General features: G+C 48.7%; 1 protein-coding gene across 9 annotated transcripts in view; it reads left to right on the top strand.

Moving 5' to 3' along the window:
* The window catches only part of WDFY3 (WD repeat and FYVE domain containing 3), a 165,453-nt gene that overhangs the window by 74,303 nt on the left and 74,402 nt on the right, over positions 1–16,748 (top strand). For 8 of the 9 annotated variants that reach the window (XM_064149629.1, XM_064149628.1, XM_064149631.1 and 5 more), the window contains 7 exons: positions 2,233–2,690; positions 5,525–5,608; positions 10,392–10,569; positions 12,160–12,374; positions 13,467–13,579; positions 14,115–14,346; positions 15,865–15,965. In XM_064149629.1, coding sequence (XP_064005699.1) covers positions 2,233–2,690; positions 5,525–5,608; positions 10,392–10,569; positions 12,160–12,374; positions 13,467–13,579; positions 14,115–14,346; positions 15,865–15,965 — 1,381 coding nt within the window. The remainder of the gene's footprint in view (positions 1–2,232; positions 2,691–5,524; positions 5,609–10,391; positions 10,570–12,159; positions 12,375–13,466; positions 13,580–14,114; positions 14,347–15,864; positions 15,966–16,748) is intronic. The other variant, XM_064149634.1, reaches the window with a different exon arrangement.

A 16,748-nucleotide genomic window follows, 5' to 3' on the forward strand; every position in this document is an offset into this window, starting at 1 on the left:
TGTTCTTCAGTCAAAAGTCATGAGAATAGGTGAGAGGGTAAAGGCAAGCAGGTAACAGTTTATTTTTAGGACTGGCTTGCTTTCTCCTGTGACAGGCTTCCTTTACTTTGCCAGTTGCTTAGGTATAAATGCTGAAGCAGTTTGCATCTTTGTAGGACCTGGGGGTACTGGTGGATAGTAGGCTGAAGATGAGCCAGCAGTGTGCCTAGGTGGCCAAGAGAGCCAATGGCATCCTGGCCTGCATCAGGAACAGTGTGGCCAGCAGGACAAGGGAGGTTATTCTTCCTCTGTACTCAGCACTGGTCAGGCCACACCTTGAGTGCTGTGTCCAGTTCTGGGCTCCTCAATTCAAGAGAGATGTTGAGGTGCTGGAAGGTGTCCAGAGAGGGGCAACAAAGCTGGTGAGGAGCCTGGAGCACAGCCCTGTGAGGAGAGGCTGAGGGAGCTGGGGGTGTGCAGCCTGCAGAAGAGGAGGCTCAGGGCAGAACTCATTGCTGTCTACAACTACCTGAAGGGACATTGTAGCCAGGTGGGGGTTGGGCTCTTCTGCCAGACAACCAGCAATAGAACAAGGGAACACAGTCTCAAGTTGTGTCAGGGGAGGTCTAGGCTGGATGTTAGGAGGAAGTTGTTGGCAGAGAGAGTGATTGGCATTGGAATGGGCAGCCCAGGAAGGTGGTGGAGTTGCCATGCCTGGAGGTCTTCAAGAGAAGACTGGATGAGGCACTTAGTGCCATGGTCTGGTTGACTGGCTAGGGCTGGGTGCTAGGTTGGACTGGATGATCTTGGAGGTCTCTTCCAACCTGGTTAATTCTATGATTCTAAATCCTAGAGACCAGAGCAGAAGATTGAGGGGAAAAACTTGTCTAAGCTAAACAGTGAAAAGGCAGGAAAGGAAGGCTGAGTGGAGGGGAAGGAGAGAATATTGTCATCCATTTCTCTTAAATTAGGGCTTTCTGGCTGCTAATCTAGTCCCACAATTTCTTCTCAGAATAGCTGTTGTTATTTTTCTGAAGGGACATAATCCTGTTATTTTAGGGTGGAAAAAGCTGAGGCAAGTAGTGCAAAGTGAGTCTTACCAGAGAGATCTCTGAGACATGTAGGTTCTTCTCTGTTGAAAAGAGCTGGGATATTCCCTGTCAGATGAACAGCTTTTCATTATTCCAAAAGACAGAAAGGAAAGCTAGGAAGAAAGTGATTTGTTTGACATGTTTTGTCTAGCAGGGTCTTTACTTTTGAGCATGTCTCAAAGGGAAAAGAGATTGCTGTTTCCTAAAGGATTTAACATGCAAAGTCAGGATTTCACTCCCTTCTCCAACCTGTTGTGTTTGTCTTCTGTTGGTGTTATTCTGAGAGGTTTTGGTTATAGACCTGACAGGCCAGGATGGTGCAGGGATATGTCTCTTACTGTTCATCCAGGTTTGATAGGAAGTGAGGACCTGCCTTCAAAGCAACGGCAATAACTATGTCATTGCTCATCTTCTGAGGGCTGAAAAAAACACCATAACATCATTTTGAAGAAGTGAACTCTTGGTTGTGTTCTTGTGGCCAAGAAGGCCAATACCATTCTGGGGTGTATTAGAAGGGCTGTGGTTAGTAGGTCGAGAGAGGTCCTTCTTTGCCTCTACTCTGCCCTGGTGAGGACACATCTGGAATATTGTGTCCAGTTCTGGACCCCCTCTTTCAAGAAGGACCTCAGGGAGCTGCTTGAAAAAGTCCAGTGCAGAGCCACAAAAATGATGGAGTGGAACATCTTCCTTATGAGGAGAGCCTGAGGGAACTGGGGTTCTGCTGCTTGGAGAAGAGGAGCCTGAGGGCTGCCCTCACTCATGTTTATAAAGATGTGCAGGGTGAGTGCCAGGAGGCTGGAGCCAGGCTCTGCTGGGGGATGTCCAATGACAGGACAAGAGGCAATGGGTGGGAGTTGAGGCATAGGAAGTTCCATGGAAACATGAGGAGGATTTTTTTCCCCGTGAGGGTGACAGAACCCTGGAACAGGCTGCCTGGGGGGGTTGTGGAGTCCCTTTCTCTGGAGATATTCAAGACCTCCCTGGATGTGTTCCTGTGTAATCTGGTATAGGTAATCCTGCTTTGACCGAGGGGCTGTACTTCAGACAGGACTAAATCCTGACAAATGACAGGAAGATTTTGCTAGCATATCAGTGAAACTCATTCCCACCTTTTCCCAGACTGCTTCACCTGCTCTCTTCTGATTGTTTGTTTCGTCCCCAGGCCCTGCTCTCAGTGCTGAGAGAAAGTCACCGCACGAGAACTGTGTTCAGAAAAGTTGGTGGATTTGTCTATGTCATCTCCTTGCTTGTTGCTATGGAAAGGTCTTTGTGCTCTCCACCTAAGAATGGCTGGGAGAAAGTAAACCAGAACCAGGTGTTTGAGCTGCTGCACACCGTGTTCTGCACGCTGACGGCAGCCATGCGCTACGAGCCAGCCAACTCTCACTTCTTCAAAACAGAGATCCAGTATGAAAAGCTGGCAGATGCTGTTCGGTTACTTGGCTGCTTCTCAGACTTGAGGAAAATAAGCCCCTTGAATGTCTTCCCATCAAACACACAACTGTTTCAAAGACTGCTGGAGGATGACCTAATATCCCTGGATTCTGTGTCACCTACGCTGAGGCACTGCAGCAAACTTTTTATTTACCTCTACAAAGTTGCAACAGATTCTTTTGACAGGTATGAAGTGGTTCTTTTATTCTCCTCTCTCTTCTACCTGCCCCTATTCCCCAAAATAGTTTTCTTCAAATGTGTGAATATTTCATTGCAGATTTCTGTCTTTCCGTTTGAATCTTAGTTCTTTGTTCCTTCGCTCCCATGTGTAATGATTTGGGTGTTACCTGCCCCCACCACACTTAAGAAAATCACCCAGACTAGACTCAGCTGCTGGAAAATTGAAGTTTGAAGCTGTATTTACAACTCAGCACAATATACAAGCAGATAGTTAAAATATATACAGCCCAGATCCTGGACTGCGTCAGGAGCAGTGTGGCCAGCGGGGCCAGGGAGGTGATTCTCCCCCTCTACTCCGCTCTGCTCAGACCCCACCTGGAGTACTGCATCCAATTCTGGAGCCCCCATTACAAGAAGGATGTGGAGATGCTGGAGCATGTCCAGAGAAGGGCCAGGAGGATGCTCAGAGGGCTGCAGCAGCTCTGCTGTGAAGACAGACTGAAAGAGTTGGGGCTGTGCAGGCTGGAGCAGAGTAGGCTCCCAGGTGACCTTCTTGAGGCCTTCCAGGATCTGAAGGAGGCCTATGAAAAAGCTGGGGAGAAACTTTTCAGGATATCAGGGAGTGCCAGGACTAGGGGGAATGGAGCAAAGCTGGAGGTGGGGAGATTCAGCCTGGATGTGAGGAGGAAGTTGTTGAGCATGAGAGTGGTGAGAGGCTGGAATGGGTTGCTCAGGGAGGTGGTTGAGGCCCCATGGCTGGAGGTGTTTAAGGCCAGGCTGGATGGGGCTGTGGGCAGCCTGCTCTAGGGTAGGGTGTCCCTGGCCATGGCAGTGGGGTTGGCACTGGCTGATCCTTGTGGTCCCTTCCAACCCTGACTGATTCTATAGACAGAAATATACAAGTTAAAAAGTAATACAGAAACAGAACAGCCCTCCCAGAGACCAGAGTGCCCAGAAGGGGCTCTCAACTCCCCTTCCACCTTCTTCTCACCCCTCTACCTTACCCCAGGCTTTGCCTTATGTTCAAGGAGTTTGGAGAGTCAGCCAGGGGAGTTAGGAAGCAGATAGATTAATTAGGCAGCAAGTTAGAGAGAGAAGTGCAGCTCCAAAGCCAGAGAGCAAACTCCCTTATCTATATTTGTGTTCTTGTTTTTATACATCTCAGCATGCCTATGAGTGAAGTAGACATCATCATTGTTTCTTTTTCACAGTCTATAATCTCTTTCCTTTCACCAAAATATCCCAGTTAGGCTCAAACTAGCACACCATGAGAGGAATGAGTGGCAGCATCTGACCAAGCCTTGAGTTGGCCTGCTGATGTTCTCCAGGCTGTGCAGCCTTCTCTCTGATGTTGAATGACTCTTTTTTTGTGGCAGCATATAAGAGCAAGATGTCTACCTGTAGGTGATGTGTTGAAGTAACCTGTTGGTGCATAGACAGTCTGGGTGCTTTAGCAGCCACAACTACTCAATCTGAATGTTTTTACTGAGCCAGATGAAAAATGGGTTGTTGAGCATCACTTCACTTCTTGTCCCCCTTGTTTCCAGGCTTTAGGTTGTTACATAACATCTTTACAAATTTAGAATCATAGAATCATTTAGGTTGGAAGAGAGTCTTAAGATCACTGAGCCCAACTGTAAAGCCAACACTGCCAGGTCCAGCACTAACCATTTACTTGATCTGCTTGGAAATGGTTATTAAAGCATTCAGAGAGGAGGAGAAAAATGTTCCTTAAGAATGTGTTGCAGGGACACAGGAGGAGACCTTATTGTGGCTTTCCTGTACCTGGAAAGAGCCTACAAGAAAGCTGCTGAGGGAGTTTTTAGGATGTTGGGTGGTGATAAGACTGGGAGAAATGGATCCATGCTAGAGGAGGGGGGATTTAGATTAGACATTAGGAAGAAGCTCTTCACTGTGAGGGTGGTGAGACACTAGAACAGGTTGCCCAGGGAGGTGGTGGAAACCTCATCCCTGGAAGTTTTTAAGGCTAGGCTGGGTGTGGCCCTGGGAAACCAATCTAGTGGAAAGTGTCCCTGCCCATGGCAGGTGGGGGCTGGAAACAGATGATCCTTGAGGCCCCTGACAGTTCCGTGATTCCATGACTCTAAGAGTTTGAACACTTGCTAACAGCAGAGCATAAGTAATCAATGGGGTCAGAAAATCTCCTGGTGCTGTTGCATGAGAAATTAACTCTTCCCCATGAAAGTGGTGAGACACTGGCACAAATCACCCATTCCAAGCCTGGAAGTGTTGAAAGCCAGGAGCAAGCTGGGCTGGTATAAGGTGTCTCTGCTCACGACAGGGAGGTTGAACTGGATGATCTTTAAGGTCCCTTCCAACCCAAACCATTCCATGATTCTGTGGTCCTAAGCTACCTTATTAAGTTCCTTCTTTTTTCTTTCTTTTTCTGTCACCTTCAGTGATCTCTTCAGTGACCATCATCATTCCTCCATCCTTCTTATGACAGAATGACAGTTTCCTGTCATTCTTTGTTAAGTTTCAGTTGATTTTATTTCTTCCCCATGCTGTTTTTTTCTGAATTCACTGAGGCTTTACTTTCTCCTCTCAATTTGCACTGCTTACCATTGAAAGGTGTCCTCTTTAGCTGCTGTGCTCTCATCAGTAAAGCTCTGAGCAGGAGTGCAGGGTGATGCACACTTTGCATGCCCCCCAGGTCTCCCTGCTGCCTGTTGCTCAGTCATGCCCTGTGCTGTCCGTGGTGGTTCTGAAGAATGGGTCTTGGTAACAACTTTATTGATGCTTTTGTAGAACTAACAAGCTTATGGCCTCTGGTTTCTTCTCTAACCTCTCTGTCCTACCCCTGTCTGTTTTGTCTGTAGTCGTGCAGAACAGATCCCTCCTTGCCTGACAAATGAGACTTCTCTCCCCTCTCCCTGGGGTACGCCAGCTTTGTCCAGGAAAAGGTACCGACCTTCAAAGAGAAGTTGAACTTGCTTCTGATTTCTCTCTCACTGTTGTCTGTCTTAGTTTTGGGTTGTCTTTATTTTTTTCTCTCAAGGTGCAATCTATTGATTTCATTTCTCTTTTGAGGTGTGCGTTTTCACTTGTGTGCTCACTTGGTAAAACACCTTACAAAGGTATGATTCCTGTTTCCATCCCAGGCAGTGATACTAATTCTAGGGAGCAGAAATGTCTCCAGACTCCTGAGGCACTTCAAGTTAATTTCACAGTTCAAACAAGGTCCAGTGTAAGAAATGATTTAAGGGAGCTGTAAATGACACTCTCAGGAGCAGTTCAAGGAAGATCAGGCTATGAGAGTGTTGAAGTACTGGAATAGGTTGTCCAAAGAGGTAGTAGAGGCTTTCAAGGTCAGACTTGATTGGGCCCTGAGCAACCTGATCTAGTTGGAGGTGTCCCTCTGAGTGCAGGGGGGTTGGACAAGATGACCTTTGAGGGTTCCTGCCAGTCTGATGCATTCTGTGATAGTATGTTAATTATTACAGCAGGATTTCTTTTGGCTTGACTCATTGTTGAAGGATACTCTCAGTAGGAAGGAGAATGGCTTCCTAAGGTGCTCATTTGATAGCAATTACAGAGAATGCAAAATAAAGCATGAAGCTCTCAGGACCTGACTAGGAAATGTGTAGAGGCAGACTAAACTAAGATGTTTGGAAAGACAGTAGAAATCCAGCCCCCACTTCCCTCCCAAGCTGATGGTGTTTGGTAGACCTTTCTTTTTGGGTTCCTTTTAAAAATAAGTGTAGTGACTCAAAACCAGTATGATTTATAGGCCTGAGTAAGGATGGAAAGGAGTTTGTGTGGATTAACATCTTTGCCATGGATTGAGGCACCCTCAGCAAGTTTGTGATGGTGCCAAGCTGTGAGATGTGGTTGAAATAACAGAGGGAAGGAATCTATCCAGAGGGACCTGGACAGCCTGGAGAAGTGGGGCCAAGTGCAAGGTCCTGCACCTGGGTTGGAGCAATCCCAAGCACAAATCCAGGCTGGGTGAGGATGGGCTTGAGATCAGTCTGCAGGAGGAGTCCTTTGGGGTGTCACTTGGTGACAAACTCCCCAGGAGCCGGCACTGGTTGCTGGCAGCCCAGCAGGCAGCTGTGTGCTGGCTGCAGCCAGAGCAGGGAGAGCAGCAACACAGGGAGGGGATTCTGTCCCTCTGCTCTGCTGAGATCTCACCTACAGCACTGCCTCCACTTTTGGTGCCCCAGCACAAGAAGGATGTGGAATTGTTGGAGAGAGTCCAGAGGAGGCCACAAAGGTGATCAACAGGCTGGAGAACCTCCCCTATGTGGGCAGACTGAGAGAGTTGGGGCTATTGAGCCTGGAGAAGAGAAGGCTGCAGGGAGACCTTAGAGATGCCTTCCAGTACCTGAAGGTGCTCCAGGAAGGCTGGGGAGGGACTTTTGATAAAGGGCTGGGAGTGCTAGAATGAGGGACAATGGCTTTGAAATGGAGGAGGGGAGATTGAGACTGGAGATTAGGTAGAGTGAGGGTGGGGACACCCTGGCACAGGTTCCCCAGGGAGGTTGTGGCTGCCCCCTCCCTGGAGGTGTCCAAGGCCAGGTTGGATAAGGCCTTCAGCAAGCTGGGCTAGTGGAAGGTGTCCCTGCCCGTGACAGGAGGTTGATCCCTTCCAACCCAAACCGTTCTGTGATTTGCCCAAGAGCCCCCAGGGAGGGGGCAGCCATTTGTTGTCTGAAGGCACAGGTTTGGCTTTTGTAGGCTTCAAAGCATTTTGAAAGACTCTGGGTTACCCAAGGTGCAAGTGCCACTTGTGGACAACGTGCTGCTGCTTGCTTGTGTATGGCTTAGGACTTGCTGTCAGGTGTTGTGTTTGGAATGGGAAATATTTGGCAAAGAGAAGCAGCTGAAGCTGCTTTTGGAAAGTTCTTTGGAAGGAAATGTTTGGCCCTGAGCAGGTCAGTAAAGAGAAGCCTTTTTTCTTCCTGGCTGAGAGATACTTCCCAAGTCATACCTGGCTATTCTGCAAGGACTGCCTTAGACAAGCTCTTTTCCCCAGCAGTCCAGAAAGCCTGGCTTCCCTCTTTTCCAAGACAGAAGCATTTAGGAGCCAACATAGCTGTTGCAAAACCTTAGCTGCCAGATTCCTCTCTCTGTCATTTATTCTGGAGGAAAGTGAAGGAAAGCAGCATCTCCTGTGGAGCTTTTTTATAGCAGTGACCCTCCAGCATTAAGCAATGCTCTTTGTTGTACTTTACTCTTCTTCCAAGTGTAAGTGGCCTGGCTACTCAGGTCAGATTCAGTGAATTTGAGGAATTCAGTGAAGTCTTCAAACACACAGGTGTGTGGAGGCTTGCAGCAGAGCAGAACACATGCAGTGCCTGCCAAACAAGAGCTGATCCCAGGGCGCAGTGACTCAGAGTGCCAGATGGGTAAAATGTGATTCTGTGCATCTATGAATAGGTATCCTAAAATTCCTTTGGTCTGCTCTTTTGTAGTGCTGAAAATGCAGACCATGGTGTATAAAGGGAGGTAAAGTTTCCCCAAGAGCTGCTTTGGGCAATTGGGCTAAGGACCAGTACAGGAACTGTGATGGTTTGAGTGTTACCCACCCCCCCAGGCTTTAGAAACCACCCAGACTAGACTCAGCTGGCTCTGGAAATAGGAATGAAGCTTATATTTACAGCTAGCACAATATACAAGCAGATAGTTACAGTGTATATACAGTTATAGACAGAAATAGACAAGGTGAAAAGGTAACACAGAAACACAACTCCCCTCCCAGAAACCTGAGTCTCCAGGAGGAGCTCTCAAGCACCCTTCACCTTCCCCCTACCCCTCTCAACCTTACCCCACTCCCAAGGAAGAATGGGGGTTTGGCCAGGAGGATTAGGAAGCAAAGTGGATTAGAGAAGAAACAGAGGGTGAGGTTAGAGATGCAGCTCAGCCAGTTCCCCAGCAGCAGTGCCCAGTGGTTATCTATGTTTTGCTTTTTGTTTTTATACATCTCAGCAAGCCTATGGGTGCAGTAGACATCACCATTGTTTTCCTTTCACAGCCTGTAATCTAGTTCTTCTAACCAAAACATTCTAGCTAGCTTCAAACTAGCACAGGAGCCTGGGTCCTTGCCGAGTGCTTCACAAACCAAAAAAGGCTTTTGGATGGTAAGAAATGGTGTAAGACTCGAAGCAAAAGTGGACAGAAGGAGTGATCCAGCTGGCATGGTGACTTATCAGACACTTTCTGTAAAGCCATGACTTCAAGTCAAAATCTAACCAACCCAAAAAAACAAACCCCAAAGAGTCAGGGCTAAGCTCTTCCAGAAGTCTGTTTGAGCAGCTGTCTGCTTTCTCACGCTTGTTCAGCATCGTGTTTGTCATTCCTGCTGCGCTGGATACCAGTAGCTGGGATCTTCCTGCTCTCAACAGTGAGCAGCTTGGCTTTTGTGGCCCATTATTACTTGATTCTCTCTCTTTTTCCATGTCAGATACAGTCAGCTTCTGTTGAAGTTGACTCTTCTGAGAGAAGTGTTTGCTCTTCTCCTTCTGTTTTCTATCTGCATCTCTTCCCCTGGCTCTCCCTTGTTGCTGTAGCCTGGTTTGCTGCCTTTTGCCTGCAAGGCAGGTGTCTGAGGAACAGCCCTGTGGTGTTTGGCCAAAAGGGCCAGCAGACTGGACACAAACATGAATAGCTCACCTCTGCTTTTGAGGCATGATCTGCAATGATCTAGATAGGCTCTCCCTGCACCGCTGCTATAGCTTCAGCTTATCTCATGAGGTGAATGTGACAGTGCAGATCAGGATGCATAGAAGTAAAATTGGTACTTGAAAATGGATGGTCTAGCAGGAGGTGTCCCTGCTCGTGGAACTACATCCTCTGTAAAGGTCCCTTGGAAACCAGCAGGCAATACTGGATCTTGAAGAAAAATGCTTACATTGAATTGTTCTTTCATCTTAAAAATAAGAATGTATGATAAATCCTGTGGGAACATAGGTGGCTTCTTTTGTTTGTTGGTTTGGGTTTGGGGTGTCTTTTGTTGTGGTGAGCCTGAGCCTTTTGAGCTATCTTTTGCTTCCCAAGCACTGTCTTGAGAACATCTGTTCAGTAATATGCTCCTGTGATGAATCTTGTGCTGAAAGAACATCATCAAGCTGATAGCTCCAAGGGTTTGCACCTACAGCTCTCAGCACAAGTGATTGCCTTCCAAGTCACTGTGTCAAAGCCTCTTGTCCCTGGTGCAGGGTAGAATGTAAAACTAAATTGCCACAGCAGTCATGGATAGCCTGAGAGCATCAGGACTGCTGGTAAGAGGTAGAGCAAGAGCAGCTTTTCATTCCTGATTAGAGGTTGCTGAGGGTTTATTGCTGGCACCTTAATCACTTGGTAATGAAAAGCAAATGAGGGGAAACATGCTCGAAGCTGAATTCATCCCCCAGATCAGGAGCAGCTTGCATGCTGCACTCTCTGTGCAGCCACCACAACTAGAATGAGGAGAAGGTGGCAAAAAAACAACGTTTAAGTTGTTCTAAATTCTTAGCACCTGGAGAATAGACTTTGGAGTTGATGCATAGTCGAGAGGGTGAAACACTTGTGGGTTGTGTCTGGGGAAAGTTGCACCACAGAGCTGAGAAGAGTAAAGGATTTGGTCTGTCCGAGGGAGGGAGGAGAGAGGAGTAAAGGAGACCAGATCAGCAACAGAGCTGCTTGAAAACTGCCAGGAGGATAGCAGATGGGTGTTGTAACCACGGGATGTTTTCTGTCCTGCAGGCACACGTATCATTCTGTTTCAACACCTCCTGTTTGCCCTCAGAAAAACATAGCTGATGTGAAAGTCCAAACAGGCCTCCCATCCGCGCAGAGCTCCGACGCTGTCATCATCCACCCCGGCGCTGTGCTCGCCATGCTGGATCTTCTGGCCTCTGTTGGGTCAGCCACACACCCTGAGGTAGGGGGAGACATTCTACTCTTGAGCTTTCAGAGTGGCTGGGACAAAGGATGGCTGTGGCAGACGGAATAGTGGGATAACTTCCTCATGTTTTATGCTGAGACGTGAAGGTGTTTCACACACGGGTTGAGTTCAGTGACTGTAGGACACTGAGGACTGATAGTTTTGTTGCATGGCCTTTGTCTTGTTTGGCTCTTGTGGGACCCCACCTGAAGTTGCAGTGAGGTGATGTTTGGTCTCTTCTCCCTAGTATCAGGTGATAGAACAAGAGGAAATGGCCTCACATTATTCCAGGTTGAATAGTAAGAAAAAAATTCTTCACTGAAGTTTTGTCAAGCCTTGGAACAGGGTCCCTAAGGAAGTGGTGGAGTCACCACCCCTGAAGGTGTTTGAAAACTTAGTAGGTGTGGTGCTTGGGGCTGTAGTTTAGTTGTGGAGTTTGCAGTGTGAGGTTTACAGCTGGACTTGATGATCTTACAGGTCTATTCAACCTAAACATCCCTATGATTCTACCTTGTTACTAGGAGTAGCTCAGCAGCCACAGAAATAATCCTTGGGGCACTCTAAGCACACAGAATTTCTAACGTGGCTCTGGCTGAAGAAAAGGAGAGGTTGGTTTAACCCTCCCTGCCTGACTGCTTTTTCTTTCTCATTGTCATGATAAGGCCAAGTGCAGGGTTGTGCACTTTGGCCACAACAATTCCAAGCATCACTACAGGCTGGGGACAGAGAGGCTGAGAGCAGCCAGGCAGAAAGGGACCTGGAGGTGCTGGTAGAGAGTAGCTGAAGATGAGGCAGCAGTGTTCCCAGGTGGCCAAGAGAGCCAGTGACATCCTGGCCTGCATCAGGAACAGTGTGGCCAGTAGGACAAGGGAGGTTCTTCTTCCCCTGTACTCAGCACTGCTCAGGCCACACCTTCAGTCCTGTGTCTAGTTCTCGGCTCCTCAATGCAAGAGAGATGTTGCAGTGCTGGAAGGAGTCCACAGGAGGGCGCCAAAGCTGGTGAGGGGCCTGGAGCAGAGCCCTGTGAGGAGAGGCTGAGGGAGCTGGGGGTGTGCAGCCTGCAGCAGAGGAGGCTCAGGGCAGAGCTCATTGCTGTCTGCAACTCCTTGAAGGGAGGCTGTAGCCAGGTGGGGTTGGGCTCTGCTGCCAGGCAAGCAGCACCAGAAGAAGGGGACACAGTCTCAAGCTGTGGCAGGGGAGGTCTAGGCTGGATGTTGGGAGGAAGTTGTTGTCAGAGAGTGATTGGCATTGGAATGGGCTGCCCAGGGAGGTGGTGGAGTCGCTGTCCCTGGAGGTGTTGAAGCAAAGCCTGGCTGAGGCACTTAGTGCCATGGTCTGGTTGATTGGCTAGGGCTGGATGCTAGGTTGGACTGGATGAGCTTGGAGGTCTCTTCCAACCTGGTTGATTCTCTGATGCTCTGATATGAAGCAGCAAGCGGAGGAAACAGAGCATGCCCATGCAGTGTTAGAAGCAGGGAAGCACATCTCTTCTGTGTATTGCTATTGGTAGTTTCCTTTTTATTGTCTTGCTTTTATTTGCCTTCTAAGTTTGCCTCTTCTCAAGTTGTGTGCTTTTCTTTTCCCAAGCATGCCCTGGATCTCCAGCTGGCAGTGGCCAACATCCTGCAGTCTCTGGTGCACACAGAGAGGAACCAGCAAGTCATGTGTGAAGCTGGGCTCCATGCACGACTCCTCCAAAGGTGCAGTGCTGCTCTGGCTGATGAGGACCACTCGCTGCACCCACCGCTCCAGAGGATGTTTGAGAGGCTGGCATCCCAAGCACTGCAGCCCATGGTGTTGAGGTCAGAAAGATCCCATTGCAAGTTGTGTGCAGGAAGTGCAGGAGTGTGAGATAAGAGGCTGGAAAAATGTGGAATGGCAGAGCCTGAAGAAGCATTTCTTTGTGCATAGCAGGGCAGTAGGTCATTGCCATCTCTGCTGATACTGGACAAGGGAGCTTGAGGAGTTGCTGAGCATTATTTTGACCCTTCTGGTAATCCCTATCCAGCCGCTGGCTGCTCTGGATTGCTAGGTTCTGGGGAGACCTTCTTGCAGGCTTGCAATGTGGAAAAGAATATTTATAAGATGAACAGAAATAGACTTTTTACCAGGGTCTGCATTGACATGACCTGGGGCAGTGGCAGCCTGGGCTGCACCAAAAAAAACATGGCAAGAGATGGAGAGAGGGGATCCTGTCCCTCTGCTCTGCTCCGGGAGACCTCAGCTGCAGTTCTGTGTTCAGCTATGGAGCCCTCAATACAGAGAGGACATGTACCTCATGGAGCAGCCTCAGAGGAGGCCACAGGGATGAGCAGGGGTCTGGAGCACCTCTGCTCTGAGGACAGGCTGAGGGAGCTGGGGTTGTTCAACCTGGGGAAGAGAAGGCTCTGGTGAAACCTCACAGCAGCCTTCCAGTGCCTGAAGTGGTCTACAAGAAGGCTGCAGAGGGACTGTTTGCAAAGGCCTGCAGGGACAAGATGAGGGACAACAGTTTGAAATGAAAGCAGAGCAGATTTAGATTGTTAGGAGCAAGTTCTGTACCATGAGGGTGGTTGAGCACTGGAACAGGTTGCTCAGAGAGCTGGTTGAGGCACCCTTCCTGGAGATATTCAAGGTGAGACTCGACAGGGCTCTGGGTGATCAGATCTAGTTGAAGGTGTCCCTGCTGACTACAAAGGGATTGGACTGGGTGACCTCTGGAGGCCTCTTTCAACCTCAGGTGATTCTGTGGTTCTGACAAGTGTTTCTTGTAGTGATGCATCAGTTTTTCTCAGTTAGAAGTTAGGTTTATTCCAAGTATTGGCTGTCTTTTTTTCAAGTGGTGTCAGATTTGGTGCACTTCTAGGCAAAGAAATATCCCAACTGACTTGTAAATGTTTCCTTCTCTTTCCTAGGGAGTTTTTACGCTTGGGAAATCCTTTGAACTGTGGAGCTTGGGACAAAAAGCTGTTGAAGCAGTATCGAGTGCACAAACCCAGCTCGCTGAGCTTTGAGCCCGAAATGAGAAGTAGGTGCTGAAGTGCTAGAGCTTCATGTCCAGAGTGCACACTCATCTCAGATGTGTAGATAAACATCCATTAAACCCTAACCTCTTCCCAGATTTGGATGAGTGTGTACACTTGCAGCCCAGAGAGCCAACTGTATCCTGGGTTGTATCAAGAGAAGTGTGGGCAGTAGGCTGAGACAGGTGATTCTACCCCTCTGCACTGCTCTGGTGAGACCCCACCTGGAGCACTGTGTCCAGTTCTGGAGTCACTATTGCAGGAAAGATCTGAAAGTGCTGGAGTGTGTCCAAAACAGCTGAGGAACCTGGGGTTGTTTAGTGTGGAGAAGGGGATGTCGAGGGGTAACCTCATTGCTCTCTACAGCTCCCTGAAAGGATATTGGAGCCAGGTGGGGCTTGGTCTCTTCTCCCTAGTATCAGGAGATAGAAGGAGAGGAAATGGCCTGAAATTGTGCCAGGGAAGGGTTAAGTTGCCAACGAACAGCCTGAAGATGCCTCCCTTTTGCAATGCTGTGTTGTCTCTTGGCTTGCACTGTAGATAGCATGGTTGCCTCAACGGAAGGGCTGAGTTCTGACAGTGTCTTCAGCTTGCATGAAGACAGCCACTACCGGATAAGCAAGAGCCTGCTGAAGCCAGCAGAGGGGAGCACGGTGCCCCTGACCAGAGTGAAGTGCTTGGTCTCCATGACAACCCCCCATGACATCAGGCTTCACGGGTCAGCTGTCACGCCGGCGTTCATTGAGTTTGACACCTCTCTGGAAGGCTTCGGGTAGGTTCCTCCAGCCCTCTCAGGTAGCCTGGGGCAGGCTACAGTGTTTGTGTGCTTCCTTCAGAGACAGACTTCTAATGGACTGTTCACACACCCGTCTGATCATTTGGGCTCCTGAGTTGGCAGATGAGGATGAAGAGCAGAATGTCCCTCCTGTAATGCTGGAGGAAGTAGTTAGTGACCTGCTGTACCACTTAGATCCTAACAAGTCAATGGGTTGGGGTGGGATTCATCCTAGGATGCTTAGGGAGCTGGCACAAGAGCTGTCATGGCCACTCTCTATCACTGATCCTGGCTCCCTGGGGGGGTCCCAGATGTCTGGAGGTTGGCCAGTGTGGTGTCCATCTACAAGAAGGACCAAAAGAAGGATGTGGGAAACTCTAGGTCTGTCAGCCTGACCTGGGAGCCTGGCAAGGTTATGGAGCAGCTCATTCTGAGTGCCAGCTGTATGTCCAGCTGGCACAGAAAGCCAATGGCATCTTGGTATCAGGAACAATGTGGACAGCAGCACTGGGGATGTTATTTTGGCCCTGTACTGGCACCTCGAGCACTGTGTGCAGCTCTGACCCCTCGCTGCAAGAGGGAGATTGTGGGGTGCTGGAGCTGGTCCAGAGGAGAGCAGTGAGACTTGGGAAGGGACTGGAGGGAAAGGGTGATGAGGAGAGGCTGAGGGAGCTGGACTTGGTTAGCCTAGAGAAGAGGAGGCTCAAGGGGGATGTCATCACCACTCTACAACGACCTGAAAGGATATTGTAATAAGATGGGAGTAAGACTCTACTCCCAGAGAACTGTGGCAAGAGGGCATGGCCTGAAGCTGTGCCAGGAGAGGTTTAGGTTGGATATTAGGAAGCACTTCCTGAAGAAAAGGGTCATTAGACACTGGAATGGACTGCCCAAGGAGGTGGGGGAATCACTGTCTCTGGAGGTGCTTAAAGCAAGATTGAAGGTGGCACTGCAATGTGGTCTGGTCGATGTGGTGGTGTTAGGTCATAGTGATAGCACAAGGAGCAACAGGTACAAACTGGAACACAGGAGGTCCATTTCAACATGAGGAGAAACTTCTTTGGTGTTAGGGTGCTGAAGCCCTGGAGCAAGCTGCCCAGAGAGGTTGTGGAGTGTTCCTGTGTGTGACCTGCCCTAGAGCCTCCTGCTTTGGCAGAAGAGTTGGACTCAGTGGTCTCCAGAGGTCACTTCCAACTCTCCCATTCTGTGATTCTGATTCTCTTCTGATTTTCTGTCTCTTATTAAACACCTGCTGTGTGAGGCACTTTATGAAGATCCTGTAATAGGATTTAACTTGGCTGTTCAGAGGATGAAAACATCTCACAGTCTTCAGCATCTCTTTAAGGGAAACATTCTTTTGTTGGTTAAAAACTGAAAGAGAGAAGCCTCAAAACACTCTTTCTGTTCTCCAAAATGCTTATGGTATCATTTTCCTGGGCTGGGTTTTGTTAATGCTGGGCTTTGTTGTATTGATGTCCACAAACTCTGATAGTTACTGTTTTTCTGTCTTAACAGCTGCCTGTTCTTACCAAGCTTGGCTCCCCACAATGCACCTACAAACAATGCAGTCACAACTGGACTTATTGATGGTGCAGTGGTCAGTGGAACTGGAACTGGTAAGTGCTTGGGTCTGACTGTTAGCAGTGCTTTGTGCCTGATGTGTAGCTCTCTGTTAGCTGTGAAGGGATAGTATAGGGCTGCACCTTGTACGCTCTCAGTTGAGACCTGTTCCTGTCTCTCTTGTTTTGGGTGGGTTTCTGTTGCTTTTTGCTCCCAGGTCAGCAGAGAGCAATGTAAAAGGCAAATGTGTGGCTGCTTTAAAATCCAGAGCTGTCAGCAGAAGGGCAAACTGTAATCAGGAGAAGTGTACAAGGTACAAACCTGACTACATGAAGAGCAGGTGGAGGCAGCAGCGTGAGGAGCAGAGGAAACATGTAATGTACTGTAGTGCTGTAGTAGTGGCCTTGTTCTGTTGAACTCTTGACTGAGCTTATTACAAGATGTAGTTATATCATCACAAAAAGCCCATTTCAGTTGTTTGCTGTCCCTTACATGGGGTAAGGGGAAATTATTTGAAACTGAGGGAGAGCAGAGCTAGGCTGGATCTTAGGAAGAAGTTCTTCAGCAGAGGGATGGTGAGACTCTGGACAGGCTGCCCAGGGAGGTCATGGATGCCTCCTTTCTGTGAGGTGTTCAAGGCCAGGTTGGCTGAGGTCTTAAGTAATCTGGTCTAGTGGATGGTGTCCCTGCCCATGGCAAGGGGTTAAAGTAGATGATCTCTAAGGTCCCTTCCAACCCAAGGCATTCTGTGATCTTGTATCATTCATTTTAGATAGCATCTTTTGGGGTGCCTTCCAACCTAAGCCATTCTGTGGAGTAACATTGAAGCCCATGAAGGA

The sequence above is a fragment of the Pogoniulus pusillus genome, chromosome 10, assembly GCF_015220805.1.
Source record: "Pogoniulus pusillus isolate bPogPus1 chromosome 10, bPogPus1.pri, whole genome shotgun sequence".
In the NCBI taxonomy this organism is placed as follows: domain Eukaryota; kingdom Metazoa; phylum Chordata; class Aves; order Piciformes; family Lybiidae; genus Pogoniulus; species Pogoniulus pusillus.